The following is an 18,257-nucleotide window of genomic DNA, read 5'->3' on the forward strand; positions in this document are numbered from 1 at the left end:
GAGGTCCCACTCGTCATCTTCAGGCTGGGGTCTTCGGCTTCGTGCTTGTGCGAGCAAAGTGTGATCGGAGCTGCCGTCTCTCTATAAATATTGGTGTGTGTGTGTGTGTGTGTGTGTGGAGTGCTGGCTTAGTTGCTGTAGGTGGGTTGGTTGGCTGTGTAGGGGTTATTGTTTGCGGATTGTTATAACACAAAAGACTAATGGGCACACAGCCAGCACCTCAACTACTCAGGATGTTATGAAACAGCTGAATAATCCGCAAACAATAACTCCAACACAGCCAACCAACCCACCTACAGCAACTAAGCCAGCACTCCACACACCCCCCCACCAATATTTATAGAGACGGCAGCTCCGATCACACTTTGCTCGCACAAGCACGAAGCCGAAGACCCCAGCCTGAAGATGACGAGTGGGACCTCGTCGAAACGTCGCCAAGATACTCTCAATCTTACACGGGAAAAGACCCGAACGCGCCAAGACCTACATATATATATGTATAGACACACATATATATAACTCTTCGAACACTCCTTTTAAAGTGCCTCTCGGAGAGTGATTTTTTTTAGAAATCAAGAGCCACTTTTCTTTCAAAATCCAATATAAGCTACAGAAAGGGACGTTTACAAAACTCCCTAAAGCAAATCCTACTACATGCATTTTTGCATCCTATAGTCGCTTTCAATTTAATCGCTTTAACTCTGCAACTTGTGCCCCCCCCCCGTCCCGGTTTTTTTTGTTTTGTTTTTTGTTTGTTTGTTTGTTTTTAATGGAAATAAACATTTACAGGGTGCATTTACATAACGCTATTTTACAAGAACAAGATCCCTTTTGCTCAAAAAGATAAGAATTGTACATTTCCAAATTCGGACTCGATCAACGTCTCACACTGGTAAATGATAGAATATTCAGCTAAAATAGTTTCCATAAATAGTTTACAAACCTGCCCCCAAAAACACGTGAAAGGAAGAAGAGTCGGGCGGGTTCCAAAAGTCAATGCTTGAATTCCACACAACACAAGAAACAATGCTTAAAAGACACGAGAGTTAAGTGGGGTGTTTTGTGTGTGTGTGTTTGTTTGTTTTTAAGGAGATAGTAGAACTACTAGTTGAAGACAAATAGGCCATCTTCCTTTCTCCTTCCTCCTCCCCAGAACACAGTGCACGAAAAAGCAAAAGGTCAAACGGTACCTCAAAGTAAAAAAAATAAAAGTCTGGGATTGAAGACAGCTCATGGACCATTCTCTTAAGAGCATTTATGACAGTCACCGTTTTTAGGTTTGATGCGCGAGAAAGTGGCGGTGGAAGGGGGGGAGGCGCCTGGCCCGACGTGTTCGACCCGAGGCCGCTGCTACGAATTCAGCCAAGGGTGCCGAAGACATTCGCCAGCCGAGGCTCGCTTTTCCGGAACCATTTCCAACATGGGGATCAGGAAATCGGTAAACTCGGCCGCGTCTTCTTGCGGCCAGCCGTATTTCTCCACCAGGACGTCAAACAGGCTCCAGGGTTTCAGTTTGGTAATGTGCCGAAGTTCTCCTGCGTTGACGAAAAGGAGGAAGAGAAAAGCGTTAACTCCTGCGCGCGTCGAGATGGGTTTTTTTTATTATTATTATTTTTTTCAGGTTCCTTCGGCACCTGTGTTCTAATCGTGCGGCAAAAATAGCCTCGTGGTTTAGCAGATTTGGCCGTTTGAAAAAAAAAAAAACAGGACCTGTTTCGCAAGGGGTGGAAACTAACCTCGTAGTAAGGTATTTAATCCGTATTTAACCGGAAGGGATAATGGGTGTATAATGTGGTTTTTGATGCACCTGTTTGTTTGTTTTTAGTTGGTTTTTTTTTTAACCTCTTTGGATTTTTTTCTTCAGTTTTGTATTTGGGATTCTCGCTTTGTTTTGAAACAAATTTAAAAAAAAAAGCATATATTAAGAAAAATAGCCTGGTGTTTCCTGACGTTTTATTCAGAAGCTTGCAAGAAAGAAAAACTGCTGGGAAACAGATTAACTTGAGACGCGCTAAGCCGTTTCCCATACATTCCCCCGAGATGCTGCATGACTGTAAGCCAAAATGTCAAAAGCGTCATAATAAATAGAATCGGGCTGATCCTTCCAAGTACCAAATGGAAAATTAAAAACAGAATCTGCAAAGCTGACTGTGTAATGAGGAGGGGGGCCCTTATATTGTAAAATCGACGTTAATATGATTTAATAAATGCAGTGAACCTTGGAGCTTATGAAGGTGCAACTCCCAGCAGCCATGCACTTAACGTAGGTTTCCTCCCCGCTCGGTTGGCTGGGGGATTCTGGGAGTTGAAGTCCGAAAGTCTTAAGGATGCCGAGGGTGGATGCTCCTGCTGTGGAAGACCCTGATTAAACACATTTAGGCCTCGACTTCATAACAGTTTCATTTACTTGACTGTCCAAAGTGACAACGGGACTGGAAAAAGTTGACTTACGACCACGTTTTAGGCTTATGACCATTGCAGCATCCGAATTACAGGATTACAGGGTTGGAAGGGACCTCGGAGGTCATCCAGTCCAACCTCCCGCTCAGGCAGGAGACCCCTACAGAATCACAGAGTTGGAAGGGACTTTGGTGGTCATCTAGTCCAATCCCCTGCTCAAGCAGGAGACTCTTACAGAATCACAGAGTTGGAAGAGACCTTGGAGGTCATCTAGTCCAACCCCCTGCTCAGGCAGGAGACCCCTACAGAATCACAGAGTTGGAAGAGACCTCGGAGGTCATCTAGTCCAACCCCCTGCTCAAGCAGGAGACCCTTATAGAATCAGAGTTGGACGGGACCTCGGAGGTCATCTAGTCCACCCCCTGCTCAGGCAGGAGATCCTTATAGAATCACAGAGTTGGACGGGACCTCAGAGGTCATCTAGTCCAACCCCCCGCTCAGGCAGGAGACTCTATATGTTGTGGGTGCGCTGTCACTGGAGGATTTTAAAGAAGAGAGTAGACAACCCTTCATCTGAGCAGGGGGTTGGGCTGGATGACCAGAAGTCCTCCAAGGTCCCTTCCACCATCATCGTCATCCTTCCAAGGTCCCTTCAAACTCTTATTCTATGATTCTGCAAGGGTCTCCCGCTTGAGCAGGGCACGTGATCAAAATTCGGACGCTTGGCAACTGCTTCGTATTTACGACGGTCGCAGCGTCCCGGGAGGTCATGTGAATCGCCATTTGGGACCTTCTGAGAAGCCAGGTCAACGGGGGGGGGGGAGCCAGATTCACTGAACAACGTGTTACTAACTTAACCAGCGCAGTGATTCACTTAACAACGTGGCAGCAAAAGTCGTCAAAGGGGGCAAACTCACTTAACAAACGTTTCGCTTAGCCACCTAAAATTTGGGGCTCAATTGTGGCCGTAACACGAGGACTACCCGTAGGATGAAAACTGCCCTAAAAATAAAAGGGGGGGGACCTCTTGCACCCTGAATTCTTTCTTTCAACAGAAGCCACAGAAATCAGATCTTCGTGGACTTCCAGCTGCAAAAAAAGAATCTTCAAATAAGTTTGAAGGGGAAATATTTGAAATGCGCAGAGACCAGGGATCAAAGAGCCTTCAAACCCGATTTTGAGAAAGTTATATTCACTTATTATATAAAATTATATTAACAATCAGTGGAACGCCTTGCCTCCAGAAGTTGTGGGTGCTCCATCACGGGAGGTTTTTAAGAAGAGGCTGGACAGCCATTTGTCTGAAATGGTCTAGGCCAGAGGTAGGCAACTTTGGCTCTTTTATGACTCGTGGACTTCAACTCCCAGAATTCCTGAGCCAGCCGTGCTGAGGGGAAAGGGAGAAGTTGCCAAGCTGAGCCATGCTGGCTCAGGAATTCTGGGAGTTGAAGTCCATGAATCATAAAAGAGCCAAGGTTGCCTACCCCTGGTCTAGGGTCTCCTGCCTGAGCAGGGGGTTGGACTAGAAGACCTCCAAGGTCCCTTCCAACTCTTGTTAATTCTGTAAAGTCAAACTAACATAAGGCAAACCACAAGGGGGCGGTGCAGATCCATCTTTGGGTCTACTGCTTTTACCAAAGCAAAACCTGTATTAAAGTAAGCCAAGGGCAATATGCATTACTCATAATTCTAATGTTAACAGCACGTTCTTTATTAATCTGCTTTTTTTCTAAAAGGGAAACCTGTTTCAAAAAGGGAGGGGGGCAGTGCCTTGATTACAGGGTTTAGCTCATTCCCACAATAACCTCATGAAAGAGATCTTCTGGGTCAGTTTTACACGTATTCTTTGCAGGATTACATTACCCCACGTCACAAACTCCCAAATTAACAATTTAGGCAATGCCATTATTACCCCCCTGCTACAAATTAAACACAAATTGCATCCTTTGCATCAAACGAATGACTTTAGGGGCAATAAAAAATAAAACCCTTGCATTTGTTTGCTTGTTTATGCCCTGCTGAATTAAAATGACTCCTTGGCAGGTTAGACAGAATATAAACAGGGACAAAAGAAAACATTTTTGGTGATGTTTGAAATGTCACTGATCACAAGCAATGGAACGAACAGTCGCCCACGAGGAGTGGGGGGAAAAATTTAAATAAAAGCAATCTAAGTGAAGGTGAAAAACGCCGTCCTAAAGTTTGTCTGTATAGGGTTTCCTGCCTGAGCAGGGGGTTGGACTAGATGACCTGCAAGGTCCCTTCCAACTTTATTATTATTATTATTGTTGTTGTTGTTGTTGTTATTATTATTATTATTATTATTATTATTATTATTATTATTATTATTATTATTATTATTATTATTATTATTATTATTATTATTATTAAATGGCTGTCCAGTCTCTTCTTAAAAACCTCCAGTGTTGGAGCATTCACCGCTTCTGGAGGCAGGTTGTTCCACTGGCTAATTGTTCTAACTGTCAGGAAGTTTCTCCTTAGTTCTAGGTTGCTTCTCTCCTTGATTAGTTTCCGTCCGTTGCTTCTTGTCCTGCCTTCAGGCACTTTGGAGAATAGCTTGACTCCCTCTTCTTTGGGGCAGCCCCTGAGATATTCAGACTTCAACTCCCAGAATTCCCCAGCCAACAGAGTATATAATTTGTTGAATTCCTCAAACTGACATATTTCCAACATATGTGTACCATAGTATTATGTGATCCCTCTCTATCATTTTATTACTGTTAATCTTGTGCTCTATGCCATATGCTAAATAAATAAGTACTGGAATATTATATATGGTCTCTTCAGCTCCTTTTAAGAAAAAAAAGTCTGGTGTAAACATAAAAAGAAAAAGAACGAAAAGAAATTGTTTTACCCTTCGCCTTGTCTTGATTAGCAAAGAAGGCTTAATCAAGTCCTCGGTATTTTACAAAATCAATTTAAAGCTTTCGAATCGTCTTAAGTTCCATGAAATAATTGTTAGCGAATGTTTTTTTAAATGTAAACCCAGACAGCACGCTGTTTACCAAATATTAAGGTGACCATGTTAAAAAAATCAATAAAATATATTATATAAAAAAGTAATTATTCCCTTGACTGTGCAGCTGTATAAAATAGCTTTAATTGAAGTTATTTTATCTGTGTTTCTCTGGATAGCAGGAACAAGATGGAGATAACCCAAAGTGCACTTTACACCTGGCACCTCCACAGAAGCATCTTTTTGAAGCTAACTATACTAACCTCCCTTGCAATTAAAATTATCTTGAGCAGACACAGACTTAAAACATTCTCTATTCTTTCTCCATTTGCTGCTGCTCTTATTATTAAAAAAGCACCAAGGCCATTGTTCTAACACTGTTCCAGGAAAGGATAAGATGCCATTTGTATTAAAACATCTTTTAACAGCGATATAATTCTACTTTTAACCTTTCATCTCTTCTTTCAGAGCTTCCCATATTTCTTCTGACCCGTACTTCAAAGACGTTGTCTAGGTAAATTTTTTTTTTTTTAAAGAATCCAAGATTAAAAAGAACCTTAATATTTTTTTCCCCAAAGTTGGAAGATTAAGATGGTCTACAATAAGCAATAAACAAAGATTGCGGGTACGGGTGTTTTTTTTTCTCTGATCGGAGGGAACCGTTTTATTTCTTTGAAGCACAATCTTGGAATAGTCTCATTTACTTCAAGTCAGGAGACTTAAAATATCCAGGTTTTGTAAATACAGATAGTCCTTGACTTACAACAGTTCATTTCATGACCGATCAAAGTTATGACTGCGTGAAAAAAGTGACTTAGGACCGTTTGGCACCTTTATCACCGTTGCAGCATCCCCAGGATCACGTGATCAAAATTCAGATGCTCGGCAACTGGCATGTAGTGTCCCGGGGTCACGTGATCAAAATTCAGATGCTCGGCAACTGGTTTGCAGTGTCCCGGGGTCACGTGATCCCCTTTTGGGACCTTCTGACTAGCAAAGTCAAGGGGGGGGGGAAGCCAGATTCATTTAACAGCTGTGTCACTGACTTAACAACCGCAGGGGTTCACTTCACAATTGTGGCAAGAAAAGTCATAAAATGAAGCAAAACTGACAATCACCGTCTTGTTTAACAACAGAGGGTCAATTGCGGTCATACGTCCAGGACTATCCGTAAAACAAAATTCATCCTGAACATATTTTCAAAAAAAACCCTTTTTTTAAAATGCTTCTTCGTTCATAAGGATGAGTCATTTGTGTGTGTGTGTGTGTGTGTGTGTGTGTACAGGGAGGGGAACGAGCTATTATTGATATTAGGGGGGGGTCAGAAACACCGTTACCTTTTTTGGTGAAAAACTCCTTGGAATATTTCCCCAACATTGCGTATTTTCGAGGGACTTTTCCCAGCAGTTCAATGATCAATGCTATGTGATCTGGATTCGAGCACATTTCCAGCAAAACAGAAACATACAACAGTTTAATCAATAACACGGCATGCACACGACGACACCGGGCCCCGGATACAGACAGAAGCAGACATGCTCGAAAACACGGGGGAGGCGAACGTTGCTTGCCAAGTGATTTAGCAAAGCCGGTCCAAATCGGAGGGCCGGGCCGCCGTTTGGGAAAGCGAAGCATCCAAAATCCTTCATAGCTTTCCAGTCCTACAATATATACATATATATATATATATTTCTAATTATGCTAAAAATGCGAATCCTGGGTAAATCCATACCATAAAATAATCCGAACACCAGGATAATACTAAAAACAAAACTGTTTCATTAAAAGCGAGCTCTGATGATGTCGGTCGTGTTGACCGACGAAAGGCTCGCTTTTAATTAAACAGTTTTGTTTTTAGTATTATCCTGGTGTTCGGATTATTTTATGATATATATATATATATTTTGGGACACGTGCGTTTTGGGGGTCCCGAGCTGCAGGCAAGCAACGCGCCTTCCGCTTCTGTCTGCGTCGCGGCACCTTGAAAAAGAACAGGGACTACCTCTGCGGTTGAAGAATTCCCGAGAATATTTTCCAGAGAGAGCAAAGTGCCTTGGGATATTCCCGAGAAGCTCTATGATGTGTGCTATGTGGTCTAGGGAGGAGAGAAACAAAGGACATCAGGAAGGGGAGGGACAGGGAGGGGAGAGGAGAGGAGAGGAGGGGGATAAAAGAAAGACGGGAGGAAAAATGGAATTAGTTGGTAAAAACCCAAAGAAAGTTCTCAACACAGTAATGCTTGGGTGGGAAACCCAGTGGAGGGTCCGGAGGCCGGCGGAGAATTCGGATATCGTTAACGGCACTTAAAAAGGAAAGCAAAAAAAAATAAAAATAAGGGAGGCTCGTGTTAGGGCACCGCCAAGGAGATTTTCAAGCAAACAAGCGTGGGGTGTGGGCAGCTTCACCCAGGGAAATGGGACCTGCAGGGAGTCCTCAACTTACGACCGTTCGTTTACCCACAGTTCGAAGTTACAACAGCACGGAAAAAAGGGAATGACGGCCGTTATTTTCCGCAGGTATGACCGTTGCTCTGTGCTCACGCGGTCAAAATTTGGACACTTGCCAACTGACACGTGTTTATGACGGTCACGGCATCCCGGGATCACGTGATCCCCTTTGGCGACTTTTCCCAGCCAGCTTCCGACAAGCCAAGTCAATGGGGGGGAAATCAGATTCCCTGAACGACTGCAGGATTCATGATAACAACTGTGGCAAGCAAGGTCGCAAAATGAGGCAAAACTCACTTAACGACTGTCTCGTGTTGACAGCGAGGGGAATTCGTAAGTCGAGGACCCCCTGTAAATCATTTAGTAATGACCGTATTTATCCAAAGGGAAGATAAGCCTGAATTTAAGACTAATACCTTAATAATATTAATACACACACACACACACACACCTGCCAGAAGCAAGGCTCCAAAAAGGGCAGGATAAAAAGGAAAGGAAAGGAAAAGGAAAATAATATTAACTGAACCCAAACATTTTGCCTAACGTGTTTTGCAAAACCATCTGCTAAACGTTGCAAATGCTTTTTTTTCCCCAGCTTGAAACGGCTCTTTTACAGCTGTGAACGAATTTCACAGAACTTATTCCGACATTATTCTACTAAATGATGTTTAATAGAGTTTGCTTACTGGTGAGAAGGGTGGTATATAAATTTAATCATAAGGAGATGATTCAGGTTTTCCCCACCGCGTCTTCTATATTTTTTTCAGCAAATTCAAGGTGACGAACGCTACCGCCGCCCAAATTCACAGATAATCATATAGGGAGGGATATATATATATATAAAAATCTGCCTATCGGGTTAAATACGGTCAAACGTCCCAAAAACTGGGAGTTCGGCATTCGATAGCTAGTCTGCTGTCCCGAGATGCACCACACGGTGTCAGGTTTTGTATCCAAGCTGTACAATTTCAGTCTTCACACACACACACACACACACACACACACAGATGCAGGCCTTACGGGACAGGGCAAGAATCCCCTCTCAAGATTTAGGGAGGAAAAAAAAAATTATGTCTACAGAAGGGAGCGACTTACAAGTTAGTGTCGGGACTTCCAAAGAGGAGGGGAAAATGTGGTGTTCGTATTTTGACAATGAAACTGTGGTTTCGTGACGGGTCGCTTCACATTCGCTGGAGTCACAAAGGCTCAAAGCACGCCGAGGTATTTAAAAGACACCTACCTTCGTCTCTCGAATAGTCCTCGCCAGAATGCGGTTCGAACAGATAGTCTCCGGTTGCCAACTCAAAGGCCTGGGATTTAAAATAAATTAAAAAAGGATATTTTAGCGGAGGATAAGTTTTCGGTCTCGTGCAAGAGTCCCAGGCTAACAATCGTTTTGTTTAGCGACCGTTCGCAGTTACAACGTCACCGAAAAAAGCGACCTGCAGCTGTTTTTCGCCCTTATGACTATTACCGCATGCCCGGGGTCATGTGATCAAAGTTCAGATGCCTGGCAACTGACTCGTATTTATGAGGGGGGGGTGTCACGCGATCCCCTTTTGCGATCTTCTGACAAGCAAAGCCAGATTCACTTAACAATCCGTATTCCTAATTTACTAAGTTACTAATTTAACAAATGCAGTGATTCGCTTAACAACTGGGGGGCAAAACCAGTGGTGGGATGCAGCCGGTTCGCACCATTTTGTCAGAACCAGTAGCTAAATTTTGCTGAGTTCTGACAACCAGCTTAATGCACACTGCTTCCGGAAGTCCGTTCTAGGCCTCGGAGGCCTGGAGGAGGCCTTCCAGGCCTAGAACGGCCCGCCGGAAGTACGTGGATTCCACTTCCGGTAGTCCGTTCTAGGCCTCGGAGGCCTGGAGAAGGCCTTACAGGCCTAGAACGGCCCACCGGAAGTGCATGGATAACACTTCCGGAAGTCTGTTCTAGGCCTCAGAGGCCTGGAGAAAGCCTTCCAGGGCTAGGACAGCCTGCCAGAAGTGCGTGGATGCCATTTCCAGAAGTCCGTTCTAGGCCTCGGAGGCCTGAAGGAGGCCTCCCAGGCCTAGAACGGCCCACCAGAACTGCGTGGATGCCACTTCCGGAAGTCCGTTCTAGGCCTCTGAGAACCGGTTGATCAGGCATTTGAATCCCACCATGGGGCAAAACTCACTTAATAAATGTCTCAGCAACAGAAATGTTGGGCTCCATTGTGGTCGTAATTCGAGGACCATCTATAAATGTGAAGCCTTTGTTTCCAGAGTTTTAAGATGCCAGTGAAAACCATTTCTATAAAGAGCAACTGCTGGATTCCAACACGGAGACCAGGATTAGCTTTCTAAACGGGGATTTAACAGAAGCTTCCCAGAAAACCTGAACATACAACGGAGATTGCTTACGCCCGGCGCAAGTTTCAATTGCCACGGTACCATATCGATTCTGGGAGTTGAAGTCCTCGCGTCATCACAAAGAGCCAAGGTTGCCTACCTCTGATCTAGTTTCTCCTGCTTGAGCAGGGGGCTGGACTGGAAGACCTCCAAGGTCCCTCCCAGGTCTATTCTAGTCTAAAATCGGAATGGAACTACAAGATTTTCGGATTTCTCAAAGGCTGTTGGCCTTAATTGTAGGGTGGGTTATTTCTCTTAAGCTCTCCTGCAATTATCTGAAGAATAATGTGTGTGTGTGTGTGTCTGTGTGCTGGAACAGGTCTATAAATAAAGATGCATTAAGGAAAACTGTCTTGTGGCTCTCGGCCCTCCCAACGGCCAGCGAACGCCAATGAATGCACAATGCAACAATACACATGTGACGGTCGAGATAGTTACCATTGCTCTGGATCGAATCCGGAGAGAATGAATAAAAGACAAAAGCACTGAAGCACGTTCTCAGTCTAATTCTCAGCCAGCAGCCTCTAGCCAGTTCTTCCATTTCCATGGATTCCCCCCCCCCCATGAGGAACAAAGCAAAAAAAAATACAACTGCATGCAAAGCCACAATCTTGCTTTACAGGTAGTCCTCAGCTTACGACCGTAATTGGGCCCGTTGCTAAGCGAGACAGTGGGGAAGTGAATTTAGCTGGCTCAGGAATTCTGGGAGTTGAAGTCCACGAGTCGTAAAAGAGCCAAGGTTGACTACCCCTGGACTAGAAGATCTCCAAGGTGCCTCCCAACTTTGTAAAGTACCACTTTACAAAACCCTAGTAAGACCACACCTGGAATACTGCAGCCAATTTTGGTCACCATATCACAAAAAAGAGGTTGAGACCTTGGAAAAAATTCAAGAGAAGAGCAACAAAGATAATTCAAGGCCTGGAGACCAAAACGTACGAAGAACTGCTGCGGGACTTAGGTGTAGCTAGTCTAAAGAAAAGAAGAAATAGGGGTGACATGATAACAGTGTTCCAGTATCTGAGGGGCTGCCACAAAGAAGAGGGGGTCAGGTTGTTCACCGGAGCACCAAAGAGAAGACAAGAAATAATGGTTGGAAGCTGGTCAAGGAGAGAAGCAACCTGGAATTAAGGAGAAACTTCCTGACAGTGAGGACAATCAACCAGTGGAACAGCTTGTCACCAGAAGTCATGGGCGCTCCATCACTGGAGGTTTTTAAGAAGAGACTGGACAATCATCTGACTGAGATGGTATAGGGCCTCCTGCTTGAGCAGGGGCTGGACTAGAAGACCTCCAAGGTCCCTTCCAGCTCTGCTCTATTCTATTCTACAGAGTGACCTTGGACAGCAAGGGCGAATGAAGATGCTATGAATGGCATCTCTTGAGGATTCTGGCACGTCCTTGTGACTTTAAGACTGGACATTCTAGAAGATGCGTCACTTAGGGACAGCAGAACCACGGGAGAACCAAACGTACTCAGGACAGGGTCAGGATACAAAGAAGAGAATAGCAGTCTCCCAGGAATTTGAGTGTATTTGAGTATTCCAGCATTTGAGGGGTCGACACAAAGAAGGGGGTCAACTTATTCTCCAAAGCACCAGAGGGCAGGAGAAGAAACAACGGATGGAAACTGATCAAGGAGAGAACCAACCTGGAACTAAGGAGAAAGCTCCTAACAGTGAGGAGAATTATCCGGTGGAACAGCTTGCCACCAGAAGTTGTGGGTGCTTCATTGCTGGAGGTATTTAAGGAGAGACTGGACAGACACTCGTCCGAAATGGGTATAGGGTCTTCTGCTTGACTAGGGAGTTGGACTGGAAGACCTCCAAAGTCCCTTCCGGCAATATTCTGATTGATTTATTAAAACTGATGGAAGGGCTGCCTCAACATCCAACGAAGTCTGCAGTCATCGGACAGACGAGATACGGCTCCTTGGACAACATCCCAAAGATGGACTTTTTTGGGGGGTATTTTTTGAAGACGTTTCGCTTCTCATCCCAGAAGCTTCTTCAGCTCGGACTGGATGGTGGGGAATGGAAAGATTTATACTCCTCGCAGAGAGCTGGTCGTTTGCCTTCTTTTAGAGAGTCGTTGAAGCTACCCGGAGGCTTATCTGTGTCTCCGGGGTCACCTGAGTGGTGCAAATGGGCGTGGAGCCTTCTTGGGATAACTATGACCCGGACGACTGAGAATCTGCATAGACACTGGACAACCTATTGTCTTCTCCACCATATGAGCCACCAGGAAGAGTCCAGAACAGATTCCACTGTCGCAGGGTAAGTTTGTTCTGCTGCCAATTTCGAGGCACGCCTGACATCTTGAGGGAGACGTTTGGAGTTTCCTTCTGGGACAAATGTCTATGATTCTGTTGAGTGGGAGCTAGGTGTGAACCGGAAGCTTCAGAGGAGGCTCGCTCTCCTCTGGCGATGACAATGTTCTTCCACGAAAGTGGTGGTTATAACAACACGGAGTTATTATAACGATCCTGAGTTCAGCGGAGAATTCCTACAGGCTGTAACTTCTGAGCTCAGCCAGGGCTATCGTTAGTATTTCTGTAGTAAACCAGGTGACACCCCCCCCCGAGCCGTTAGGTCACCATGTCAGAGGTACAGGTAGCCCCCGACGTACGACCACAATTGAGCCCCAAATTTACGTCGCTCAGCGAAACGCGTTGGGTTCGGTGACTTTTTGCCCCGTTTTACGACTTTTCTGGCCACGGTTGCTAAGGGAATCCCTGCCGCTGTTAGCTTAGTAACCCGGTTGTTAAGTGAGCCTGACTTCCCCCGTTCGCTCTGCGTGTCGGACGGTCGCAAAAGGGGTAATCGTCTGACCCCGGGACGCTGCAACCATCCTAAAGAGGACTCAGTTGCCCAGCGTCCGAATTTTTTTTTTAACAATATTTTATTGAGTTTATATAGATAAGGGAAAATTAGGAACAATATGGGTATGGTAAGGGAGGGGGAGGGGGGAAGGAAATAGGGGATTTAGGATAAAATAAGGAAAGGTACAATCACATATTTTAACAAACAAGCAACTGTCCGGATCATAATAATGAGTGAATATCTTAAAATAATAACTATATTATTATAGTTATAATAACTATATTATAATAACTATATATAATAACTATAGCCATATTACAAACAGTTAATAAACAAATAAATTCATCTATTAAATAAAAACGAATAATAAAATCTCAGAAAATCCTAACTATCAACATTAATAGATAAAAATCACTAAATCACTAAAAATAACAATGTCATCTACCTATTAATTAGAACTTGGTTAGAAATCAATCGTCTATTCTGAGATGTTAGATCCTTTTCAAATTCTAACGTGTCTCTAACCATTGATAAAATTTATCCCAAGTTATAAAATAAACTGAATCATCTTTTTCTTTCATCTCCAATGTTAATCTATCCATTTCTGCACACTCTAAGATTTTAGTAATTATAGTCAGATGGTAGATTCTCATTTTTCCAATATTGGGCAAATACTATCTTCGCGGCTGTTAAAACATGCAGTATCAGATAATCATTCTCTTTACCATAATTAGGTCTTAATATTCCTAACAAAAACAATTCTGGTTTATATTCTATCTGTATTTTCATCATCTTTTCCAGCTATCTATGAATCTTAGACCAGCATTTCTTAGCATTGGGGCATATCCACTAGACATGGTAGTTAAGTGCCTGGTTGTTGCTTCCCAGCGTCCGAATTTCGATCCCGTGACCGTGGGGGGAGGCTGCAAAGGTGGTAAGTGTAAAAAGGGGTCCTAAGTCGCTTTTCCCGGCGCTGTTCTAACTTTGAATGGTCGCTAAACGAACTGTTGTTAAGCTGAGGACTGCCTGTGCGTCCTTATCAGATTTGTCAACTACGGCAAAACTTCTGATCTCTTTGCTTCGCTGGAAATATTCTTTTTAAAAGTCAGGGAGATATACAGAGGCGTATCTGCCTTGGAAAGAGCCCCTGTTGTATAACACAGCCAAGCAAGGAATGTCACATCCAAGATGAATCTATCCAAATAGAAGAGACCGGTGTAGGCAGCGCAGTTTCCCGGGCATTTGTAACCTTAGAGACTATTCCCAAAGATCACCGCAGGAGAAATATATCGTTACGGCATGTCTTCTCTGTAAAAACTTGACGTTGCTTATGGAAAGCCACCACGTATTTCTCCCTGGGACCTAAATGGCAGGGGCTTTAAATGACAGACCCTCAGGATCAGCCATAATCAAGAGACTGCGTCAGTGAAGGCATTAACGCAGGATTAGACTGATTAAATCACACGGAGGAATCACACCAGAAATTGCAATGCCCAGCTATAACTGCTTCAGCTACTGCCATTTCAAATCACCTATAGCTACTAAGATAAGATAAGATGAGATGAGATGAGATGAGATGAGATGAGATGAACGTAAGGTAAGGTAAGGTGATAAGATAGATAAGATAAGATAAGATAAGATAAGATAAGATAAGATAAGATAAGATAAGATAAGATAAGATAAGATAAGATAAGATAAGATAAGATGATAAGATATAAGATGAAGGTAAGGTAAGATGATAAGATAAGATATAAGATGAAGATAAGGTAAGGCAAGATAAGATAAGATAAGATAAGATGAGATGAGATGAGATGAGATGAGATGAGATGATAAGATAAGATAAGATAAGATAAGATAAGATAAGATAAGATAAGATAAGATAAGATAAGATGATAAGATAAGATAAGATAAGATATAAGATAAGATAAGATATAAGATAAGATATAAGATGAAGATAAGGTAAGGTAAGATAAGATGATAAGATAGATAAGGTAAGGTAAGGTAAGATATAAGATGAAGATAAGGTAAGGTAAGGTAAGGTAAGATATAAGATGAAGATATAAGATAAAGATAAGGTAAGGTAAGGTAAGGTAAGATATAAGAAGAAGATATAAGATAAAGGTAAGGTAAGGTAAGGTAAGGTAAGGTGATGATAAGATAAGATGATAAGATGAGATGAGATGAGATAAGATAAGATGATAAGATAAGATAAGATGGGATAAGATGGGAGATAAGAGATAAGATGGAGACAAACCAAAGAGAGAAGCAACCTGGAACTAAGGAGAAATTTCCTGACAGAACAATTAACCAGTGGAACAACCTGACTCCAGATGTGGTGAATGCTCCAACACTGGAAGTTTTTAAGAAGACACCAGACAGCCATTTGAGCAGAGGGTTGGACTAGATGACCTCCAAGGTCCCTTCCAACTTTATTATTATTATTATTATTATTATTATTATTATATTATTATTATTATTATTATTATTATTATTATTATTATTATTTACTACTACTACTACTACTACTACTACTACTATTATTATTATTATTATTATTATTATTATTATTATTAATCATCGCACAGTCAGCCAGATGTTCAGACTGGATTTGGCATTTTTGTCTACCTATCGAGTCATCATCATCATCATCATCATTATTATTATTGACATAAGATATAAGATAACCTTTATCGTCATTTTTTACTGTGGGCACACTGGCACACATTAAAAATGACGTTCTGTTGCCTGCTCTCAAAAGTGTACACGTACACAACACACATGTAAACATGCTATATACAACACATGTATGTACCTACACCCTTATAAATACACATACATATTAATCACTGTCCATCTTGAATACATAGCGGAAAGAGGGAGCGTTAGAGAGTTCACAAGGTTGATACTGTATGGAACAAAACTGCGACCGAATCTGGATGTTCTGCTTCAGGGGCCACGGAGCCCCCTCCTCCCACCCCAGAAGGGAACAAGGAAAACAGGTCGCGGAGAGGATGTGTAGCATCCCAGACAATCTTGCAGACCCTGCTCAAGCAACACTTACAGTATATGCCAGGGAGTGGATAGAAGGAAGGGACCGGGCAATAATCTTTTCTGCTGTCCTCACCACTCTCTGCATTGCCTTCCTGTCTGAAGCAGGGATGCTTCCAAACCAGACTTTGCCCAGAAATCGTAATAATATCCCCGGAAGGGAACAAGGAAAAAAGGTTGTGGAGAGGATGTGTAGCATCCCAGACAATCTTGCAGACCCTGCTCAAGCAACACTTACATGGCAGGGAGTGGATAGAAGGGAGAGACCTGCCAATAATCTTTTCTGCTGTCCTCACCACTCTCTGCATTGCCCTCCTGTCTGAAGTAGGCATGCTTCCAAACCAGACTTTGCCCAGAAACCGTAATAATATTACTGTTGTTTCTGATTCAACGGCAAGAAAACAAGAAAACGTGGTTCTTACCATACATGCTGTACTCCAGATATCAGCGGGTGTACTGTAACCTGCTCCTATTAAAACTTCAATCGATCTATACTGTCGGGTCTGGATATCTTCCGTAAAGTGTTTATGCTAAAAAACAAAACAAAACAGAAAAGACAGGCTTTTCATTACAAAACGCTCCAATTTCAGCTACGAGACTAAACCGCAAAAGTTGTAGACAATTTTTAACTACACTTACCACCCAGCAGGCATTCCCCAGATCGGCAATTTTAACTCTAATTTTATCGGCGTTCCTCGGATCCAAAGGATTCACCAGCAAATCAGCAGCCCGAGTTTTCACTATTAGGCAGGAAGAAATACAGAGTTAATATTCGGAGCGCGTAATCCAATATTCTTTTAAAGACACGACAGTGGGGGTAGAGCAAAAACAGCCGATGTCTTCGCCATCTTTAAAAAAAAAGAATTCAAAATACGCAGAATTATTTTTGTTTTTTTTAAAGGGACACACCAATTATTAGCCTAACGTGGTGTAAATTACGATATCGAACACAATTTTTGAACGAGGCGAGCAACCTAAATAATTGTCGGGAAAAAAACCCCTATGTAATAGAAGCTGAAGAAGCTTCTTAGATGAGAAGCGAAACATTTTCAAAGAAAAACAAGAAAGTTCCCGTTGCCTCCTTGGGCTCTCTCTCCAGAACAAACCACACACAGCAAAGCAAAAAAATTTATTATTATTATTCTGTTTAAAATACAATATATGCATACATTCAGAAGGGTTGCAAATGGGGATTGTAGGACCGCCGGGACCCCGCAACTGAGATAAACTGCATCCAGTTTTGGTCACCATGATGTAAAAAAGATGTTGAGACTCTAGAAAGAGTGCAGAGAAGAGCAACAAAGATGATTAAGGGACTGAAGGCTAAAACATATAAGGAACGGCTGCTGGAATTGGGGATGCCTAGTTTAATGAAAAGAAGGACGAGGGGGGACATGATAGCAGTCTTCCAATATCTCAGGGGCTGCCCCAAAGAAGAGGGAGTCAAGCTATTTTCCAAAGCATCTGAAGGCAGGACAAGAAGTAACAGATGGAAACTAGTCAAGGAGAGAAGCAACCTAGAGCTAAGGAGAAACTTCCTGACAGTGAGAAGAATTAACCAGTGGAACAACCTGCCTCCAGAAGCGGTGAATGCTCCAACACTGGAAGTTTTTAAGAAGAGACTGGACAGCCATTTGTCTGAAATGGTATAGGGTTTCCTGCCTGAGCAGGGGGTTGGACTAGATGACCTCCAAGGTCCCTTCCAACATCATCATCATCATTAAAAATACATGCCAGCTGACAAGCGCTCAAACTTTGATCACGTGAAGGTAGCGGGAGGCGGCGTGTTGCTGCAAAGGTTGTAAATGTGAAAAATGGACACAGCTCGCTTTTTCTTCCAATGCCTTTGTAACTTGAAATGGTCCCTAAACGAATAGTAAGTCAAGGATTAACTGTATTGCTTCTGCTACCGTCATTATCGTCATCTATCTACTCAGGGGTGGGATTCAAATATGCGAACAACCGGTTCTCTGCGTGGATGCCGCTTCCGGAAGTCCGTTCTGGGCTACCGATTCTGCCGAACTGGTGCAAACTGGCTGAATCCCACCGCTGTCTACTTGGCCATTGGCGGTCCTTTCTAGGCCAAATTGGGGGAGGACCTCACAACACAGCTTCATACTTAGCAAACAACTTGATCAGACCAGAGGTCCCCAATCTTTTGGGCACCAGGGACCGGTT

General features: G+C 43.1%; 1 protein-coding gene across 1 annotated transcript; it reads right to left on the reverse strand.

Moving 5' to 3' along the window:
- Positions 1-1,236: 1,236 nt before the first annotated feature.
- Positions 1,237-16,813, reverse strand: LOC107298634 (SRSF protein kinase 2-like). The gene is made up of 6 exons (XM_015828012.1): positions 16,719-16,813; positions 16,502-16,609; positions 9,065-9,134; positions 7,380-7,472; positions 6,715-6,807; positions 1,237-1,535 (listed from the first exon to the last, which is right to left on the reverse strand). Exons 2-6 carry the CDS (start codon positions 16,502-16,504, stop codon positions 1,351-1,353), a joined length of 444 nt encoding a protein of 147 aa, XP_015683498.1. The 5' UTR covers positions 16,505-16,609; positions 16,719-16,813; the 3' UTR covers positions 1,237-1,350.
- Positions 16,814-18,257: the final 1,444 nt, after the last annotated feature.

Source organism: Protobothrops mucrosquamatus, unplaced genomic scaffold (assembly GCF_001527695.2).
Source record: "Protobothrops mucrosquamatus isolate PMUCROS unplaced genomic scaffold, P.Mucros_1.0 scaffold4155, whole genome shotgun sequence".
In the NCBI taxonomy this organism is placed as follows: domain Eukaryota; kingdom Metazoa; phylum Chordata; class Lepidosauria; order Squamata; family Viperidae; genus Protobothrops; species Protobothrops mucrosquamatus.

What these genes read in the sequence shown, in the direction of transcription:
- LOC107298634 (XM_015828012.1), bottom strand. An exon ending in GGACTATTCGAGAGACGAAG is followed by an intron (nt 7,473 to 9,064) that starts GTAGGTGTCTTT and finishes TCTCCTCCCTAG; the next exon opens with ACCACATAGCACACATCATA. An exon ending in GGAATTCTTCAACCGCAGAG is followed by an intron (nt 6,808 to 7,379) that starts GTAGTCCCTGTT and finishes GCTCGAATCCAG; the next exon opens with ATCACATAGCATTGATCATT.